Below are 22,184 nucleotides of genomic sequence, written 5' to 3'. Positions count from 1 at the left end.
ACAAATGCAGATTTCCATGCCTACCTGTTATGGTTTATGTTTAGATGTCCTCCCAAAGACTCATAGTCATGAGCAGGGCTTTTTTTGGAGATGGCTGGATCTAGAATGTGCAACTGATTCATGATGCAATGCCAAGATAAAAGGTAAGTGTTACTAAATCACTCCACTGATTGGTTTGGTACATGCCCTAGCAGCCTTGATATAGTATAAAAGAGGGCAGAAAGACACTGCAAAGGTCTCTTGCTTGCTTTGCTGTCTTCTGTCAACCACAAACTGTTTCTCTTCTTGGATGCTTGTCTGCCATATTACCCTGCCTGGGAGCCAGCAGACTATTGACTGAAATCTCTACAAACATGAGACAAATAAGTCTTTCCGTCCTTAACTTGGGGTATCAAGTATTTTGTTTCAGCAACAAGAAGAAAGTAACTAAGACACTACCAGAATTCCTCTATTAGCCCACAAGACCAACATCTAACAAGCCCAATATCCAACCAACCCAGTGTCCACCCTCAAAGGGGAAAAGACAGGACCCTTACATATTCCCCATTCCCCAGTAGGATGATCGAGTCAAAGAGGGAAACATAGGGACAGGGAGAAGCAGAGATAGGGAGAAAAGTAAGGTATGGCTAATGTGGCATGGGTGAAAGCTATAAAAATAACCACCTGGGGCTGAGGATATGTGTCAGCAGTCAGTACCTACCTGCAAGTGCAAGGTCCTGCGTTTGATTCCTAGTATCTCCCCACCATCAAAGAAAAAAAAATGACCACTCAATTATAGAAATTGCCCTTTGTGAAACCTTTACAGATGTAGAACAGGTATTCCTAGAGACCTGCTTTCTGTAAAAATACCAGAAACCACCTAAAACTCCATAAACTTTAGCCCACCCTAGCCACAATCTCGTCCCAGCAATAAAGGTTGAGACTTTGGTTGGCTTAAAACTCCTACAAAAATGGGCAGAACAAGGACAGCATTCCTGAGAGCTCACTTTCCAGCTCTCCCTGTAGAGCACACTTGTAGCCTGACAGCTTTGCCCTCACCTTTGCAATATTGTAAGTGAACTGCTGCTTCATACTATTCCCTTTGCTGAGTTCTTCATTCTGTGCCAGCCAACCTGGAGGACTGTGAGTCAGCTTTGCCCCACCCTGCATTCCCTGCCAGGATGACAGCAAGAACTGGAGGAATGGGAGGGTCAAGCCACAGGAAATCCCTAAGTCTCCAGACTCCAGCTGTGACTCCTGTTTCGTAATGAGGACAGCAGCATCGCAGTTGTACAACTAAGCGAATGTGTTATTTCACGCAAGTCTGTAGGTCTCATTTTTCTCACCATGAAATGAGTATTGGGGTAGAAAGTGCTGAACATAAATGTTCTATAATCTCAAAGAGGCTATGCATATATAGATATAATTTTGATTGGGGTTCATTTATTCTATTAAAGATAAGAAAGAAGGTGAATAGTATTAGAGAGAAGACTATTAAAAAAAGACAAATACCTAAAGTATAAGTGACCAAGGACTAATCGGCCAACAGGCAGAAGGAAACCAGCGTGCCTAGAAAAATAAGAGTCAGAGAACTAGAGACATCCTGGGCAAGGGTGGAAATGTGGATCCTGCTGGACAGCCCTGAAGGGGTTAGAGGGTGCAATGAAAGTGAAGGCAACATAATAACTAAAAACTGGCACTGGTGGGTAAGCAAATGTGGTATTATGGTTTTCTTCTGTGTGCTATCTTAGCTTGAAATCAAGAGAATAAAGCATTGAGCCTGCTTGTATTCTAATGTATGCTAAAAACAAATTCCCTGCCTGTTTCCCTCCTGTGGCAGTAAAGAGTCAGAGGTGGAATGTAGAGACACTGAGAAGGGCAGACAGGCAGACACGCAGGTTATGAAAATAAAAGCACAAGTTTCCAATATTAACACAGAGAGTAATGCTATCAACAGTAGAAATCCATTTTCCTATACTTTCCCTCCTTTTTTGGTGGAGAGATAGGATAAATTTAATCAGCATATTTTTGCTGCACAAATTTACTTCTATTAAAGACTTTTAATAACTGTAATACTGTACAAGTTTCATTAAAACTGGGCTTCAGCTAGCAGAACATGTAAAGACAAAAGAAGTGTCAAAGGAGGTGTGTCCACAACTTCATTAGTAAGTTCCCTTGTTAACTGAAGGTATGCAGGAAATCAAATATCTGGAATGGTATTAGCGGATCAGTTTCACTTGAGTTGCTATGAAAAAGAAAGCCAAGTTCAACTTAAAATTAATTTTTTATTTTTATTTTGAGATAAGTTTTTACTATGTAGCTCAGGTTGGCCTCATACTTACTATGTAGCCTAAGCTGGCCTCAAACTCAGGATGATCCTCCTGCCTCAGCCTCCCAAGAGCAGGGATTACAGATGTATGTCATTATGCCCACTCAATTTTTAAAAATACTTCTTTAGAAAAAAAATCTACAGCTGAAAATACTTCAGTCAAATAACAGCTCTCGGATTATCAGATGTAAATGTTTTTAGCTGGTAACCAAAATTGAATTAACACCTCAAAAGATTAAATCAATAGTTGTACATGGTTGAGAAGAGCAGGAAAATTCCATTTTTTTAAAAAAGGGCAAAGATGTAAAAGTATTTGATATTTAAGAGCCATTTTTAGCAATCTCCTGAAGAAATGTTGACACTAAAACTATATAGATACTATTAGCCCGTATTATATAACTTTGAATTTACTTTCCCTTAATCTTCCACCCCAGAAAAAGATTTGCAGGTATGTATGTATGCATGTATGTAACCGGCTTTTTGAGACAGGGCTTTGCTATGTAGCTCATGCTGAGCTCTAACTCAAGTCTTCCAAGTGCTGGCATTACAGGCATGAGCCACCATGCCTGAAAAACATCTAAATTTAAACAAGATCTATAAAAAATTTTGCACAGAAAAAAGTTTGTGTGTGAATGTTAAAACAAACATACCTGCTTCGTCATAGGATACCGTCAATTTTTCTAGCATTTCTCTGTCAATTGACAGAATCTGCTGTTCAAGGATGGTCTGGTAAGATAATACACTATTTTCTTTGTCTTTTTCATAGTCCTGAAGATGCTGTTTAAGGGCCTCTGGGAGTCGAGATTTTACATATTCAGCTGCAGTCTGAAAACAGAACAGAATACTCCATTAGTATTTCTCATTTTAGACTTTTCACTTTCCCTCCGGTGTTGCAGAGAGAACTCAATGCACCGTGAAAGCAACCCTCCAGACAAGTGCAAGCTTGTCACTGTGATGTTTAAAGTTCACTACACCTGGTAGGATGCATCTTCAAATAGAAGAACCATAGGTCACTAAGTCTTTCCTACCAAGTTTAAATGTACAAAATATGGACTTGGTTTGTTATTCAGAGTTAGTAATATTCAGACTTTCAGCTGCTCCAAAGAACTCTAAACATCCCATGATAATAATTTTGCTAGATACAAAACATGACTTGCACAACACACACTCATCTGAGCAAAGAGCTCCCCTATGCTATCCACATCCCTGCCTCACTTTGCTGCTCTCCACTCATTAACACTCACGCTGGAACTCTTGTGAGCTAAACAGGAAGGAGAGCTTTTCGCTAGGGCTAATAATGAAATAATGAGACGAATAAAAATATTAGATCTAAGATGATACTTGTTAATTTGAAAATAAGTCAATCATTATAAGTATATAATTATATATAAAATATACATATATTACTGTGTTTTGTTCATTTGCTTGTTTACTTGCTTCTAGACTACTTGTACAACATGCATTCAGGCATATCAGAAATCTATCCAATGATTTTTCCATCAGGTAAGCATGTTCTACTTGGAAGGAAGTCATGTGTGTTATGAAAAAGCCTTATACATTCTGCTGGTTTGCTGGGGTAGTAGCATATGCTTCTCCCTCCTAGTTTAGAATCAGTGTGACAGTAAAATCACACTTTATAGAAAAAATTAAGTGATAATTTAGGAGAATGAATGAAGGCATCAATCAGCTGGGTTCTTAAATTCTCAAACATATCTCTTGAGACTGTCAAGGGCTTCGCATGTCTTGTAGTATAGTGTTGCTCCACTTGCATAGTATTTAAAGTTGATAGGCCAATAAATGAAGGCATGTAGCTTAAATATATACACATAAACACTACAACATTTTTCAAATAAACTGCTAAAGAAACTATCTATGTGACTATGGAGCTAAAACAAGAGAAAGATCCATCTACATAGTTTATTTTTTTTATAATACCGTAGAGCTACAAGTTGTATAAATTAAAATACTGTGTGCTACAAATAAATGAAAAGATATCTCATGTTTGTGGATTGGAAGAATTTATATTGCTAAAATATTCATGCTACTGAAACTGATTGATAGATTCAAGACATCTCTACCAAAGTGAGATAACTTTTTTTCCCCATAGAAATAGGAAAAAAAAAAAAAAAAAAAAACAACTCCTAAAGCTCATATGGAACCACTAAAAATCTCAAATAACCAAAACAGTCAGGGGTCAGGGAGCAAAACATCACACCTAACATTAAAATAAAATACAAAGCTACAGTAACTGAAACAGAATGGTGGTGGCATAAAAACTGACACAAACCAATGCAACTAAATAGAAAACCCAGGTATAAATAAATGTATCTATGCTTAACAGATTTTCAATGAAGTTACCAAGTTACATTAGGAAAAGAGTAGTCTCTTTAATAAAGTACTGGGAAAAGTTAGTAACAGCATGTAAAAGAATCAAATTAGATCCATGTCTCTCCAGACATAAACACTGTAAGATTGGGAACTATGAAACTACTAAAATAAAAACAGGAAAAACACTACATAACATTGGCCTGGATGAGGACTTGTTGAATAAATCTCAAAAGCAGCCATAATATAAGCAAAAACTGACAAACTGTATTACATCAAACTAAAACGCTTCTGCACAGTAAAGGAAACAAAGTGAAGAAGACAATGTACAGAATAGGAAAATATTTGCAAACTCTACATCTGACAAAAGATTAACATCCAAAATGCATAAGGAATTCAGAACAACGCAGCAGCAAAACAAAAACAAATCAACAAACAAAACTTTACATAAATAATCTAATTTTAAAATCAGCAAGAGACCAGAAAAGATACTTCTAAAATAATACAAAGAAACAGACAATAGGAACATGAAACAATACTCAACATCACTAATCTCTAAGGAAATGTAAATTAAAGCTACTTTATCACCTCACTCCAGTAAGAATGGGCTGGGGATTTAGCTCAGTGGCATAGGTCTGGCAAGCATATGAGTTTGATCCCTGGAACCAAAAAAAAAAAAAAAAAAAAAAAAAAAAAAAAAAAAAAAAAAAGAATGGCTATTATAAAAAAGACAAAAGGTAACAAATATTGGTGAGGATGCAGAGAAAAGGGGAACCTTTACATATCATTTGTGGGAAAGTAAATTAGTACAACCTTTACGGGAAACAGTACATAGAGTCCTTAAAAAATTAAAAATAGAACTATGATATGTTCCTGCAATCCCTCTACTAGGAATAGAATCCAAATGAAATCAGCAAGTTGAAGAGACATCTGTACTCTTATAGCAGTATTCAAAACAGCCAAGACTGTAATCAAACTGCCAGTGAATGAGCAGGTAAAGAAAATGTGGAAGCATGGATCAGGGAGAACCAGGATGGAGCCTATGTAAGTCCCTGGCTCCTGAGTCAGCTGGAGCACAGATCTAGAAGAATAAGAAAGAGAGCTAAGTCCCCACTGTGATGCAGGCTGGGGAGAGAAGAGGCCTCCAGCCCCCACCATGAGCAACCGCTGATCCGGAGGAACTATATTGCTTGATTAACTTTGCAAGCCTCAAGTGGAGCAGCTTATAGAACAACATGCAATTATAGTAACTATTGTAAATTTCCTACTGTCTTATCACTGTTTTGATTCATTTCATTGTGTTTTATTTCCTTTAAAATTAAAATAAAAGAAAATGTGGCACGTGTACCCCATGTAATACTATTTAATCATAAAAATGATTGGAATCCTGCCACTTGAACAACATGGATGGACATGGAGGGTATTACATTCAATAAAATAAGCCAGGCACAAAAAGATGTACATTGCATGATCTAAATTTCAAGAGAGCTATTCTATAGCCACATTACAGTTAATGACGATATGTTATATTCCTGAAAAATGTAAAGATAGTAGACATTATGTTACAAAATCTGTAACTATGTGAAGTAATACTTTGGTAATTAGCTTTATTTAACAATTTCATAATGTACAAGCTTCAAAATCTATTGTGAAAGATGAGAATAGACAATGTTATTTGTCAATTAAAAAGTAAGTAAAAATAATATGAAATTCATGTGAATTAAATATATGGAGATATTTATATATTGTATTCAAATCTGATACATGCTGATCAACAAAGGTTTAGAGTTTCTTCATTTATAGCCTAGTATTCTCTATGTTCTTTGGAAAGTATGAGATACGATTACATATGCTGACAGCAAGAATGAACATCCAGATGTATTACTGCTGACTTTAAAAAATAAAGCTACAAAGTATAAGTGAAGCACATCCTTTTTATATAAAGCACATATTTTATGTAATATATTTAATATTATCAAATACTATGTATAGGAAGGGATGTGGAAGACATGCTTTACTTTCCATAGTTCAGTATTATTTACATGTTCTTAACTACTGTGATTTTTAAAAATTACCTTTAAAATGTATTTTTAACCTTCACAGCTTTCCTTTAAACAGCACAATTTAGGCTCGAAAAATTTGCCAGAACAATGACAACTGACTTTTCAAGATAAGACTGTGGCAGGGTGGCAGGGGAAAGTCATATTTCAGTCCTTATAGTAGCTGAAGGTACCATACACAATTTACTTCCAGATTTATATTTGGACTCTCTAAATTAGATGCTCATGAAATTACAACTTCAAAATATAACCAAATATTGTTCAATTTCTCAGCCAGCCATCTAGTATAGAATAAATAGTTACTCCACAAAATGCAAATGAACTAAACACATTAGTATAACATATTTAATTCTACAGTTTAATAAAAATTTTCTACAGGCACTGGAAAATAATATTCTGACACTGCTGAATAATTATTTTTAAACTCATGTTACCTAGCTATCCAGTGGGACATCTGTCTTTTATGTTCCGAAATGTACAATAGATACTGTGAATTGGGAAGAAAATGTTCAAAAGAAAAGACAAACTGTGAGAGGGGAAAGGAAGAAAGGGAACAAGAAAAAAATACATATATAAACACAAGATAGTTAAGGTAATTACATCCTAGTTTCTATTTGTTCTTTGAAAAGAATACTTTGTGCTAAGATTGTTTAGACAAGATTTCGTGCCTATATCCTGTACTCTGAATAACTACTAGTAAGACAACACTATACAATGTATCAACTACTGTAACTGTCCTATTAACTTCTATTTTAAAAATTGTTTTTCTCTTTAAAATTAAAAAAAGAAAATGGCTCTCCAATTTATTACATTTTATAAATATTGATGAATTTTTTATTACTGAAAGCACTCTACATATTTCCTCCCAATTGTGTCCACTGTGTCTGAAATAAAATTTACTTTTATAATTATGATCATAATATAGGTCTTGGAATGGTGCCTGTATCTTTGATGGTACTAGGGCCATATTTTGGCATTTCATTTCTAAAACAGTATAACTCCATATATAGAGTTCTTTCTACTGAAAGATTCTTACAAGGAACAGAAGGAAAGAACTCTAGGTAAAATGTTATATTCTGTCAAGATATTTCAAGAAATCCCTTTGATACTGAGGTGACATTCTAAATGTATTCAAATGGCAGTTTTACCTTATGTTCAAGCATGAGCTTATGTTAAAAAACATATTTTTAGCTGAGTCTGGAATTATTCCATTAGTAAAAGATAATAAAAGGAACAATTTAAATTTAAAATTCTTAATGAGACTGTAAAAATGAAGTGAAAAAATTAAAATATGAAGTTACTTATCTATTCCTGATGATAAGCACTCTTGGGAATTTAAATCCTAATTTTTATACTTTTATAAATTAACCATTCTATAAACATTATTGCTATCATCATCAGCATCCGGCCAGTATCCAATACTTCATATTTTTCCAAGCAATTTATGCCCTCATCATTTTTTAAAAAATTTATTTTAAAGAGGATAAAACAGAATACAACCAATCAAAACAAAACAGTGTAAGAGATACAGCTTTAAAATATTACAAAATCTACAATAGTTACCATAATGCCAGTGGATGTCTTCAAAATACCTGCAGATAACTTTGGAGACAGTAAAAATCAAACAGAACAGAATAGAATAGAAACAATAAAAACAAAACAATGAATGCAATAAAGGACTTCAAGCCAATAGTGAATCCAAATTGCTACCATATATCTCACTATCTTTTAAACAGCTGCTCCTGCAATTGGATTTGACATAATTAAATAAAACAAAGCAATGGAAACCCAACAAAACAATGGAAATGATATAGGACTTCAGAACAAGACCATAGGAATCAACAATGGCTACAACCCTCAGAAGGCGATCTCCCCCAGATGCCACACTGTGTACCACTATCCTCTGAACCTATGATCAGACCACTGGCCCTAGAACTGCAATGTTAGCGAAACACCAAAGCACCACAGGCATCCAATTGCATTTCACCTCCGAAGCTATCATCACAGCCTGTTTCTCCAAATAAACGGGCGCTTATGGGGCCAGGGGGTCGGGGGAGAGGGGGGAGAGTTAGTACTTCTTGCTTGCCAGCCTGCACGCTGGAAGGGCCTGGATTCTGGCTGTTCCAGTCTGCTAGGAGCCTGCGTATGTCGCTGGTGCCCAGACTGGGCTTGCTTCCTCATGTGGCCTTCTTGTGTCTAACCCTGCTCCACTAATGGCTCATCATTCTGTCTTTTCACAGTAATTTTAAAAATATGCAAATTATTAGTTTTAACCAAATTCTTTATATCCTTCGATATTTGGCTCAACTGCTGCACAATCTGTGAATGTTGCCTAAACTAACTTTTACAGATACCTAAGAGTATCCAACACGTTTTCATTAATTTGTGTAAGTACAGGTATTTTAGCTCCTCACTTTGGTAGAAATAAGAAAATAAGAACAGATCACTGTATTCTGCCATCATCTGCCTCAGTAATTTGTACTACAGAAGTATAGCACATGACAATAAGAATCAGGTACTTTTAAATAGCCTGTGGGGAAAACTTTTTGATAGTTTCTAATTCTTTACCTTCAAACAAAACTTCCCTCCATGATTCTAGACACAGAATAAGAGTATGGTTTTCTGCTGGCAATTAGAATTACACTTGATCTTTAGTCGTTAATGCCATTATTTTAGAAAGCAATCAGTGCAAACCTAAGTCATCACTAGCCTGTCCAAATGGCAAATCATATACTTCACACAAAAAGTTGTATTTGTTTAATGGCCTCATTCATGAGCTTCTCTCTATTTGTTTCATGATTCTGCTAGGGATCCTTTGCTCAGACCTGCAGAATGTACTTCAGTACTGTACACCTCAGGTGAAGGCTGTGTCATGGGCAGTTAATTTCCTTGGACATTCAAAGAATTTATACTTCTCCGAACTGCTGAGAAATCTCAAGCAAGGAAGTGAAAGAAAGGTCACAGTTTCCCTCCAGTTAGGACTGAAAAGGTGCTGTCTCCACAGCTCTATAGAAAAATAACTATTCTAAGGCAAGGCACAAAAGGTGCCTAATGCACTTCCTCACAGAATTTCCATGTATTTGTAATACTCATGCCAGTTTCACTCTAGAAAATAGCAAATGGCCTGCTAGAATAGACCCTCTGAAAAGTATTAACAAAAGATGAGAAATATAAAATAAAAAGCGGAGAGAGATGACCAGCAGCCCCACCGCTGGCGTCCAGCGATCTCTCCGGGGGACACGTGGAGTGGGGGCCTGTAAATAGCCTTGGTTTGGGGTAGAACCTAAGGCGGGCATTAGAGGTACACAGGTAGCCCATTGGTCCTAGGTTTGGCGCCATATGTAAATTTCCAGGGGCGGGAAGATGGCGTCACAGGTAACTTCCTAGGGGCAGGGCAAGATGGGGCTTCCTGCTTCCGGTTGTGGCTTTCCTGGCTATAGTGTCCTATCTGGACCAAAACCCTTTCACCCTCTAAAAAGAACTCAATAGGAGAAAAAAGCAGAACACTGATCATGGTCATTATGCTAAAAAAAATTATTATAGTGACATGTTGTTTATGAAATAACTGACATATATTAAAGGAGGGATGCAAAAGTACATTTTAAGAGCTGCTAAATGTTTTACAATTCATCTTTTAAAAGACCCCAAAACCCTATCAGCCAGTCAGCTTTAATTTATTAACTGTCTGGTGAGTAAAGCACATTAAACTTGACACTATTACATAAAGCTACTAAATGCTTGCATTGTTTGGTTGATTATGCAGGCCTAGGGCCAGTGGTCTGAGCACCTTTCTGGAAGATGACAGTATGCAATATAGCAGATATGGGGGATTGACTTCTGTCTTGTCTTTGAAGTCCTATACTGTTTTCACTGTTTTGCTTTGTTTAATTGTTGTGCTTCATTCAACATTCTATTTTGATTGGTTTTAGTGTGTTTTGTTTTTGTATGATTTTGCAATATCTGATTGAATGGACACCTATTGTGAAGATAACAAGATATACTATGGTAGCTATTACTGTTTTCCCGGTATCCTATGCTGAAGTCCTGTACCAATTTCACTGCGTTGTCTTGATTGGCTTTATTCTGTCTTAATTTGTTGCGTTTTACTATCTTTAAAATTAAAAACAAACAAACAAATAAAAAACAACACTATTAGGAGAACAAACCTCTACCATAAAGGAACATGGAATTTTGAAGTGCAAACAAAACTCACATGATATACTGAGGGAAAAACATATTTTACAAAGCAATACAATAATAGGAATCTTCAGATGAATGAATATATTTACTTAACACATGAGTCATGTTAAGTGCTGAGCAGCCCTACGGAGATAAATTAAGAGGGGACAGAAAAAGAATCAAGAAATTAATCTGGTGGAGTTTAAACAACCAATTCTAAGGTAAGAGGTACTTAATAGAGGGCAAAAAAGCAATCTAGGAAGTTGTGACTGTGAGTTCATATGAAGGAATAATAAAAATATGAAGCTGAATTTAAAATGCACTGAAACAGAATGAGATTAACTCAAGACAACTGAAAAATCTGCAGGATAGGAATACTTCTGGCTTACACCATAATTAGAGGAAAACACATAATCCTTTTGGATAGAAAATGAAAAACTAACAAAACTTTAAAATAATTTAAATCTTTTACATAGTAACTGTCTTTCTAGGAATTATTTAAGGAAAAATTTTGAGACAAGGTCTTCTGAAACAGTTCTGGTGGCCTTGAGCTCCCAGAAGACCCTCCTGCCTCAGCCCCTTGAGTACTGGGATTACAAAATTTCAGAGGGAAAAAAGTTATGAAAGAATAGTAAATTATATGGGAAAATATTCACAATATAAAGAAGATTAAAAGTAGTGTTAGGAAACACTGGTTGAATCATTAATAGTGTCATTAATTATTTATTAGTAAGTTCAGTGACTTTTTTTGTATAATTTTCTGCATGAGGAAAACACCCGGGAGGTAAGACAGGAAGCTAATTCTGCAAATATTAAATAGCGGAGGGCTAAACTTTGGAAGTGGTAACTATGGGATGACAGCTAAGTCTTCAATATGGGAATCCTTCAAGATTCGTGCCAAGGAAAGACAGAAACGAGGGAGAGTAACATTTCACTGCAGGCAAGGTTTCCCTGCCCTTGGAAGTAATCCTGTGTGCTGATCTGGCAGAAGCCAGCATACAGACCACACACGAACTTACTCAGGTCCACCCTGGAATCTGTCTTTCTTATGGTAACATATCATTAACTTCTGACAGCTGCTCTTTGGCTTCAGGCACTTTAAAACAGTCAGAGTGAGTGCCTTTGTCCACTGGGACAAGGACATTAAACCTGAGAGTCCTTCCTCTGCTGTGCCTGTTGAATGTCATTTCTTGCCATTTTTAGTCTTTGGTACTTCTAACCTAGAGAGATTAAATAAGAAAAGCATCTTTGAGAAACCATCTTCTGCTCCAGAATTCATAATTCTTTCTCAAGAAGATGAATGTGATTCCTTCAAGAGATGGCACCAGGAAAAGTCCCAGGCCTTAACTAGAAGCACATAAATGAAATCTTATGTCTATTAATGAGATTTAAGGTTGCTATGGAGAACCAACACTACAGACACGCAAATGCTAGTCAGTGTGGCAAAGTATGTATTCCAGGGGGCATGACACACAGTATGTGAAAGCCCAATGATCATATTACCTACTCAACATGGAGAAGTAAGGTGTAAATTAACTTAAAGTCATGACCATTAAATTATATATCAGTCAAGAAAACTCCCCTGGGATTCCTCAGGCGACCAAATTTTAATAGGTTTTTAAGTCATATAATTCATATTTACCTATGGTAGCACCAAGCCTGTCAGAGTAAGAAAATAAAACTCAAATCTTACTATGATATGGCTTTCTAACTGCTTTTATATATAAAAACTAGATTATATATGGCTGCTTTTATATATAAAAACTAGATTATCCCCCTTTTCTAGATCCTTACTAATGGCAGTAAGATTTAATTAGCCACAGTATCACATTATTCAGCCCTGTGGCTCCTTTTTCTTATTTTATTGTTTTGGTCAAAATCTACATTCAAATTATGAAGACTTAAAAATGTTATCTGTTTACAGTCTGAAGAAAAATTGAAGATATTTTTGTATTTCCAAAGCAGTGAAAAATTACTTCTTTGCCCTTCAATTACCATAAATATTCCAGAAAAGGATTAGAAATTTAGCAGAACAGGTCAGGTTAGTTACACGGCCCTTCTCTTAATTTTGTTTTTAAAGAATGTACATGCATGTGTGGTGTGCGTGTGTATACACACACACACATCTAAGTTCTTCTGAGCGACAGCAACATAGAAACAGCCTACAAGTCGCTATTTTCATAAATCTGTTGAGCAAACAAGCAGCACTCAACCAAAATAGTCTGGCTACATGTTTGTGATAGGAGAGTTTTCAGCAGTTACAGAAAGAAATTATTTTGCATTCTAAACACTTGAGATTTATAGAAGGAAAGTGTAAATAATATCTATTGATAGAGATATGCTTCGTATTTCAAAAAAATATGGTTAAAGTACTATTATAAAATTTCCTTTCCATTTCTGACTCTTGGGCTAGAGAGCTTAGGAGAATACTAACTTTCATAAAGTATTAATTAAATGTATTCTAGAAAGTTCCATGACTGAAATACCCTGGGGGATTCAGGAAGCTAATAGGACTGTTACCAAAAAATTATACAATACTTACGAGTTATTAATCAAGAGACAGAATTCTGTAGCTATGACAGTGAAGCAGCCTCTCAGGGAGGTAACTAAAACATAGATAAAATGTTCCGTGGCTGGCAAAAACTATTTATACAGGCGCAGTGCCAGAGGACTCTGCTGGTCCTCGCTTGGCTTCTGCCCATAGCCTTCTGTCAAGCTATTTAGGGTCTGCCTCCAGAAAGCAGGAGAGGCCAGGCTGGCAGGGGAGTTAGCTGAGTTGATATCCCAAAGCTGACATGGCTTAGGAAGTACCTTGAAAACCAATATTGATTTAGGCTCCTTCTACGTGCAATGGAGGTGTGGAGAAGGGTCAGTCGTTCTGTCCAGGAAGCTGGTAACTGCCTTATTTAGTGTGCTCTGAGTAGCTCAAAGAGAATCCTCACCTCTAAATTATTCTCCTTTTCTTTGATGTCTAAAATTCTATGATTACAGCTTCAATTTTTGGCTAACATTAGCTTTTCACCTATCAAAAGGCAAATATTTCAAGTATGCAATAAGGAATGTTCAGTCTCAGTGGGGACAATTTGATCCGATTTTTACCTATAGGGAGGTAGATTGAGAAACAAGAACCCAAGAAAACTGGGAACAAGCGTTAGGCAAGGAAGTGAAGATCAGGAAAGACAAACATTAGCTACATAGAATTTAACTTTATATTAAAGAAAACACCAAAACCTGTATTGCATGAAGGCTTAAGTTATTCTTCATCTCTGGTTTTCCCAGCCACCATCAAAGCTAGTATGAGGCAACGTAACGTATCAAAATTAGTTTGTCACATTTCACCCACAGGCAAAGAAAGATTATACTTGCTAGCAAATATTGCTATCAAATAGTTTTAAAGTTTATCCAGTACTAACAAGAGGCATCTCTTGGGCTGCAAAAATAGTCTTTCAGAATAAAACTTACTGCTTCCTCATGGGTGCTTCACAGTGCTGTCCTTCATTCTGACCTCCAGCTCAGCTCTCAACCACTACATTGTGTCTCCACGCACCCACCCACGTTCCTCCCTACCAGTTTATGAGCAACAAATAGGTAGAATCAAAGCCTTTGCACATATGGTTCCCCAACACTTAATCCAAAGTAGGCATGCCTGGAGGAAAAAATGGGGAATAAAAATGTTACTATTTTAAAACAGTATTAAATAGCTTTAAAATAATATTAGATATTTAATATATAATAAATATATAATTAGATATTATATAAAATATTAAAATATAAAATAGCTTTAAAATAATATTACTATGTTATGAGGTATTATTGAGGTAATATTATTTAAAAATATTATTTTATGAGAGATAATTCTACATGACACAAACAAAGATAGGAAGTCATGCCCAGTGTTTCATCTCATCACTCAGGTATTTGCCTCTTCTTTGCCATGAAACATATAAACGTCATACTATTTTATACTTCCTTTGCACACATCCTATTTAATCCCACAGGAAACCACTAGCAGGGACTGCCAGTTTGCACACAGCCAGAGCCTCCTATATCTGAAATGAAAATGTGCTTTCTAACTTTTTGAATGATTTTTGTATAATTTTGAACTTCATTGAAAACTTTTGTAATACATCATTTTCTCAAGAAAACACATGTACATGGTATCTAATGCCTCATTTTTGAACTTTCTATCTTTCTGTCTTATTCTTAATAAGTAAGGTCACAGTGAAATCTTATTTTTTCCACGCATATGAGAGAGTACTAAGAGAGTTCTGTCTACAAAATTAGACAGATAAACATGATCAGTGTTTCTGTAGGACTATTACTCCAACTAACTGCGTATGAGTTACTTGGCGTAGGGATAGATACGAATTCTTTAAAAACGCAGATTCATGGATCCTGTCACATATTTAATAAATCAAGGTGTTTTAGGGTGGGACTCTAGAATCTGCTTTTTAAAAATACTTTTGTTAGATTTCAACATATTTGCTAAAAGATAAATCACCAGATTCTGTATTTTGGAAGTGCTTACTGGGTGAGGTCTTCATATGCATATTTTTACAAAGGTTCACAATGAATTTTTGTATATGTTTAGATACTTAACAATAACATTTCTTATGCATCTCCCAGACTCAGTTTGGCAAGTCATATTTTTAATTCTTATAAAAAACCCTGACTGCATGCACTGACATCACTACATTGCCTCAGTAACACAAGCATTTTTCAGATCCTGTGAAATCACCAGTGCATGTGATCTCAGCTTTCCCGTGAAGCAAGGTAATGAAACTTAAGATCTACTGATACCAGGGAACACTTGGAACCCTTTCCCAGCAACTTGTGAGCAATCAGGCAACTCTTATCAAGCTGTGTAAAACCAGAATGACCTGTGGCAAAGCACTGTAACAACACAGTGATTTCCTCTTGACCATGCGCAGGCCCGGTCACAACATTGACCTGAGCTCTGCTGAGAACTGCTAGAAAGATTCTGAATCCTGAAGTGCTGCAGTAAACTGTAGCAGAAGGGAAAGGAAATCATCGCTGCCAGGAGTGTTATGTAACTTTGCATACAGGGTTTCAAAGGGTATCTTATTTTAGCATGAGAAAAATGGCATACTTAATTGTGTAGAAAACTTTAACTTCAGCAGTGAATGCACCTGTTTATATAAATATAATATGGCACATTCTAAAATTTGAACAAATAGGTCATGGACCTTACGCAGAAGAACACAACTTTTCCCAACTCCAACTCCAAGACAACAGCTGTGTTATGGATTGAGAACTGGTGGTCAACTTAACGCCAGCTGGATTACATCAGCATGGCATTGAGCGAAGATGCTCCACTTGAGGAGGGTTGCCAGGATAAATAGGTGGAGAAGAAGGGAGGTGTTGAGGGTTGAGGCGTGAAGAAGGCATTGTGGGTTCTCACATCGAACACTGCTTCCTGGCTCCAGAGGGGAAGACATGTGTTGCTTGGTCTCCAGGATGAACTCGTCAAGATGCTTCCTGGCGCGTACCCGACTGTGCTTGCCGTCGGAGGAGCTTGGGGCCTCCGTGTGGCTGAGACAACTGTGGTGCTTTCAGGATAGCCCTGGTCTTTGTTGTGAGTGTGACTTCTCTGCTCCAACATAGAACCCTCATCCTACTAGTTCCTTCACCCTGCTGGCATAGACTTTCTGGCTTCCACCGCTGACCCTTGGGTCTTCCCAGCATGAATCCGTAAAAGAGACTGGTGTGAGTGCTTCTTGTGGGCTCTGGGCCTCCAGTTGGACTCGTGGGAGGCATTGTCCTGAGCTCTGGGTTTTTATCTGGACTCATGTGGGACATTGCCGTGGGACATTTAGGCTCTTGACTAAATCTATGTCTTTGGTGTTACGGATAGATTTTCTGCATTTTCCTGTGTTAACTCCCGGTGACCATTATAAAAATATTATAAATTCCATGTCCTAATCCTAGTTTTTCTCTGTGTACAACCCCTGACTACAAAAAGCTGGATGAGCACACAGTTGTGAGCTAGAAATACACCCTTTTAACTAATAGTTATGAAGCATCTTCTATGTGCCAGGCACTGTGCTAGAGAGAAAGAGTGGGAACAACAGATATGTGCCTGCTCTCACAATACTCATGCCAATAGGGAGAATGAACTTTGCCAAATAATAAGTTATAACAAAAGGACTTAAATAGCCTGGTGTAGGGAATGGTGGGTGAGGCTTCCTTTAGAGACTGATGTGTGAGCCAAGATCTGGAAAGTGATTCAGAAATTCACTGGCAGAGGTAAAAGGAAGGAATAAGATGTGGCAATACAAGAAGGAAAGACAGAATATATTGACGTGAATTTTCAAAAAATATGACTAAGAGTTATGAGTGAATAAAACCTGCAGATTTATAGATGGGGTCTCAAGATCAATTTGTGCTTTGAGGTCTTGAGTTAGCCATTTGGTTTGTTGAAGAATATAAGCAAAAAAAGGGACACTATACTTGTCTGGATGGAATTTAAAATAATAGCTTTCTATTCATTGTCAAGAAGAAAAAGCAGTTTCTAAACTTTTTTCTTAAAATGTGTTTATTATAAGAATTTTGAGTTAAGGACATTAGACCGCGACAAGCTCTTGACTTTTAATACTTGTTTGTTGTTGTATCTCACCCACTCCAGTCACCTTTCTTCAGTGTAGGCTAGTGGTAAAACTTTACTGCTACTTTAGGTTTCTCTTAAGTGTTGAATTTATACCATTTTGGTCTTTTTGCTAAGATGTGCAGAGTCGTAGCATATCTAGCATAAATCAGAAAAGTGATTTTTTTTTTTTAATGGAAAGAACTATGAGCCAAAATAGCATCAACTGATAGGCACCAATTAGTTTGAAAATCATTCATCTAAGTTTTTCAATTCTTGTGCAAAAGTCAACAGAATAAAACTAAACTGGGCCTTTTTTTCCCCCCAAGAAATGTACAGGAGGCCCCCCGTACAGCTTACAAAGTGGCACTTTCAATTGTTCAGGAAAGGAACTCAATGGTTTTCCCACTCCAAGTCCCACGCCCTTATCTTTTGAATAAATATGCAGAAAGTTCCCATAACAGAAAAGTAGGGGGGAAAAACCCTCAAATATAGTGTGGTCTACTAGTTTAACCAGTTCTAAAAGATAAAATCTGGCAAATCCAGAGAGAGCACTTAAGTCAGCAGAGGGTTCTCCCTCTACCGAGGAGGGCAAGGGCTGGAAACACCAGAAGCAGCAAAAGCTTCATCTTTTAGGTATGCTGGCCAGACTCTCTAGAATGACAACCACTTAGCGCGTGCCTCCTCTGTGCCAGATACCGTGCTTGTTCCTTTATAGAAATTACTTCATTTAATCCTGTGACTCTGCAAGGTATATATGATTATCAATGTTTTGCTGATGTGTACTCACAGTGCTCCACTAATAATCTTTTCTCTGCCAAAATTATAGTTTAATGAATATTGTGTGTAGACAAATCTTAGTAATTCAAGGCTAAGAAAAGTAAGATGTTAAAATTGAGATGCAGCTAGAGGTAAAGTTGAGCTAAAAAAAAAAAATCCAAGGCTTCAATATTCCTTTTATTTGTTAGAGATGAATTAAAAACCACCTTTGAGTTTCTTGGTACTCAGTGCCAAGAAATAGAGCCAATCATCTGCACAAGTCACAATATCCTTAAAATAATTACAGAGAGGATAAAAATAATGCTATGGCAAACATTTGTTGTCCAAGAATTACTTGCCACTGAGCCTAGACCCACATGAATTATTCTCACTACAGTATCCCAAAGCAGTCAATCAATCAAAGTTAGCATAAGAGATGAGTCTTATTTATGGACACACATCTAAACCCAGAGTGTCAAGCTAGAGAACAAACCTGTTTTTATAAATAAAGTTTTATTGGAACACAGTTCTGCCCATTTGTTTACATATTCTCTGTGGATGCTTTTGTACTAGAGGGATTGAGCTAAGACAGAGACTGTACGGTATACAAAGCCACGGTATTTACTATATGGCTAATAAAACTGCCAAACTCTGATTTATATAAACAGCAAAATTAAAAGCAAAAGTAGTAGACACATGTGTACACACTATTGATATTGTTTAGCTTGAATTTATTGTGTGTTCTTTATATATGGGACACTGTTAGGTTTCAAGTATACAAAAATAGAGTTGTATATAGTACTCACCTTGAAAGAGTTCACAATATAGTTACAAAGATAACCATTTAAAAGGTAATTACAAAGTAATTTTATTATAAAATAAGTATGCATAATTTATTATGTTAACCCAACAAAGGTTAAGCTTTTTCTTAAGCATTCCACTGCTTGTTACTTCACCATACAACCTAAAATGTTAGAGGTAATTTTAGAAATTGTACCTGATAGCAATCCTCAGAAGCGGTGGATGGATAAAAATGCAGCTGATAAGAGGCAGATGTTTTCATGTAAGATTAAAAATGAAAAGGTTACTGTGTGTTCTAAAAACAACGGGTAATTGGAAAAATCCCATAAAATATACAACTTAAGTGACTTTAGATACACCAGATTGTTGTTTGTCAGGAACCATACTGTCATGAGAAAATTAACAAGATTCCAAAGAGACATCTAAAGTGAATCAGGATTCACAGTAGATCAGAAGAAACACAATAAATTCATAATCAGTAATCCACAGGTGCTCCAACTTGAGAAAATAATGAATTGCTTAGTGAGGGCTAGTGTTTCAAAAATGATCAAAATAAACAACAGCAAAAACCCCACAACACCCACATCTGCTTTGGAGCAGTGTCCTAAATCTTTATGTGACATAACCAGATAATCCATACCCTAAAGATTCACTGTTGCAACAAGCAACTTTTAAGCACTACAAATCATTATGGAAATGGTCAGAATAGAAAAAAACATAGATTTTGTCATCTATAATAATTATTAATTTCTTTTTATTCTCCAAAGTAGTACCTGTGATTATTCCTCAAAACGAGATGTGAGGATTTAGGTAGTCAACAGATCATTAAATGTATCACTGTGACATAAGGCACACACAGTAACTGAAGCATCTTTTCCAGCACAAATTGTACATTCACATCCAGACAATTAAAGTGAAAACTAATAGAACTTTAGAAGACAAGGAGCCAGCCATTTTTGCCTTGAATAGCTATTGATAAACTAAGTTGCCAGCTCAATTTGAAATCTTTCCTTCAAGTAAACACAAAAAAAAGAATGTGTGTGTATAAATTATATATAACTATATCATTTTAACAGCATCCTTCCCAAGAACTAAGTAAATTTGTAGGGTCTTTTATGTTTTTCAGTTAAAGAGATAATTAAGTTTGGATACACACACACACACACACACACACACACACTCACACACATACATATTAATGTTTCAAATTAAAATTCTATGAATGACTGCTCAATTGTATAATACCTCATTTAACAAGTACCATCAGAGAACAAAGTGTACTACATAAGTGAATGTCTCATTTAACTCAATTTTACTTTATATAATGAAAAAAGTTTTTGATGGAAATTTCCCTGAAGTAAAACTGATACTTCCATGTTTTATTTTTTCTAAAGAAAATACAAAGAGGAAATGTAAGCATTTTCTTGATTTCAGGCTATCACTGGCACATGAAGAGAGGATTGTGACATGCATGCCTCTCACAAGACTTTGGTTCCCACACCAAATGACCCTGATTCCTTTGAGAAGCTCTGAGATCTCCTCCATAAGGCAATATTTTGCTTCTGAAAAGCTACGGTCTACACAACTTTCTAGCCTCTAGACTTCAAAAATGTTTAACCTTTACATAAAGAAAAGTACGTGGACTTTGGGATTGTTGTTTTCCCTTTAGACCTCTTTTGTTTAAATCCTGGTTCATTACAGTACTCCAGATTTTGTTTTAAAATCTACATCAAATAAATGGAGCATAAGAAGTACAGAAAGTGAATTCTGAATGCTTATCTATTTTTTGGCAAAAATCATTAAGTACTTCTCTTTAAATTTACATACATGCCAAAACATCACAAATAAAACTGGCACTCTGGTGTTTACGATGTATGTAAGGCACAATGAATGGGTCAGTGAACATGAACTCTTCTTAGAAATCTAAGTACTGACATTATAACTTTCTCTCTGACTCTTTAGCACTTCTTACAAATGTCAGCAATTGGTAGGTATCAATAAAATGTGTGGTGAATAAATGAATCAAATGACTTCATTGTCCCAAAAATATTTTTAAAATTCAGTATCCAAAATTTTAATCAATTTACATTAAATCAAATAAATTACCACCCCAGCAAGAAAACAATATTTAATAGTTTGCATTTTATTAGACAAATTAATGTTTCTGTACATTATTCATAATTGACCAATTTCTTAAAAAATTAAGAAACTGATGCAAAAGAACAAAGTAAGAATTACCAGAAGTCTTTCTTGAGTACACTTCTGGGATACATCCCAAACAGTGGAAATGTCTACATTAATAAACAGCAATAACCTTAATTTCTATGTAGTTAGTTAAGCATCCATCTGTAGTTATCCCTGTGTCCATCAGATGGCACCCATGAATCACGTGAAATGTCTAACTTCTATGCTATTCAAGAGGGGAAACAAAAAAATATGGTAAAGGAACTATCCTCTTGTCTGCTAGAATGGCAACTATTGAAATCAACAACTATGAAAAACAGAGGGCTGACTGAGCAGAGTTACAAAGAAAGCTTCATAATTAATTTTTAAACATTATTGTTTGTTTAAAAATTGTTCAGGACATAAAAAGTCTTGCCCTCAAAGAGCTTGTGTGATTCAAAGAAGCAGACATTTTATACACAGAAAACTACAAAGTAATATAATAAATTCTCTGAGAATCTTTGGAAACACCATGTCAGGAGACACATGGGAGCCAAATCTTGTGGGATGGAAAGTTACCAGAAAACGGGCTGGGTAGTAACCGATCCACAGAGCACAGTCCATATAGACATAGAAGTATGTTTAAAAAGAAGTTATACAGGAAGGTAGGAAGGTTATAGGGCTGCAGGTGTGTGTGTGTGTGTGTGTGTGTGTGTGTGTGTGTGTGTGTGTGTGTGTGAAAATGGATAGAAATGGCAAGAGGTAAAAAACTAATAGGCCAAAATCACATGGAGATAAATAAAAATTTTAATTCTATGACAATAATAGTCAGCATTAGCTGATATTTATTGCAACTTTTCTTTTTAAAAAAAATTTAAAGACGAAGCAAAACAGAAAATAAGTAGAAATAATACATATGTTCAGAGGAAAAAAAACAGTAAGAAATCACTAGTTGATGTTTTCATATTGTCGTTTTACAAATAGT

The 22,184-nt window shown here is 36.0% G+C and overlaps 1 protein-coding gene across 1 annotated transcript in view; it reads right to left on the bottom strand.

The window, feature by feature from the left end:
• Ppm1l (protein phosphatase, Mg2+/Mn2+ dependent 1L) overlaps nt 1-22,184 on the bottom strand; it is a 316,234-nt gene that overhangs the window by 104,723 nt on the left and 189,327 nt on the right. The window contains exon 2 of the mRNA XM_003476321.5: nt 2,959-3,133. Coding sequence (XP_003476369.1) covers nt 2,959-3,133 — 175 coding nt within the window. The remainder of the gene's footprint in view (nt 1-2,958; nt 3,134-22,184) is intronic.

Source organism: Cavia porcellus, unplaced genomic scaffold (assembly GCF_034190915.1).
Source record: "Cavia porcellus strain 051 isolate PalLab524CR breed Dunkin Hartley unplaced genomic scaffold, mCavPor4.1 scaffold_5, whole genome shotgun sequence".
NCBI lineage: Eukaryota > Metazoa > Chordata > Mammalia > Rodentia > Caviidae > Cavia > Cavia porcellus.
This window is presented reverse-complemented; position numbering and strand designations above follow the sequence as displayed.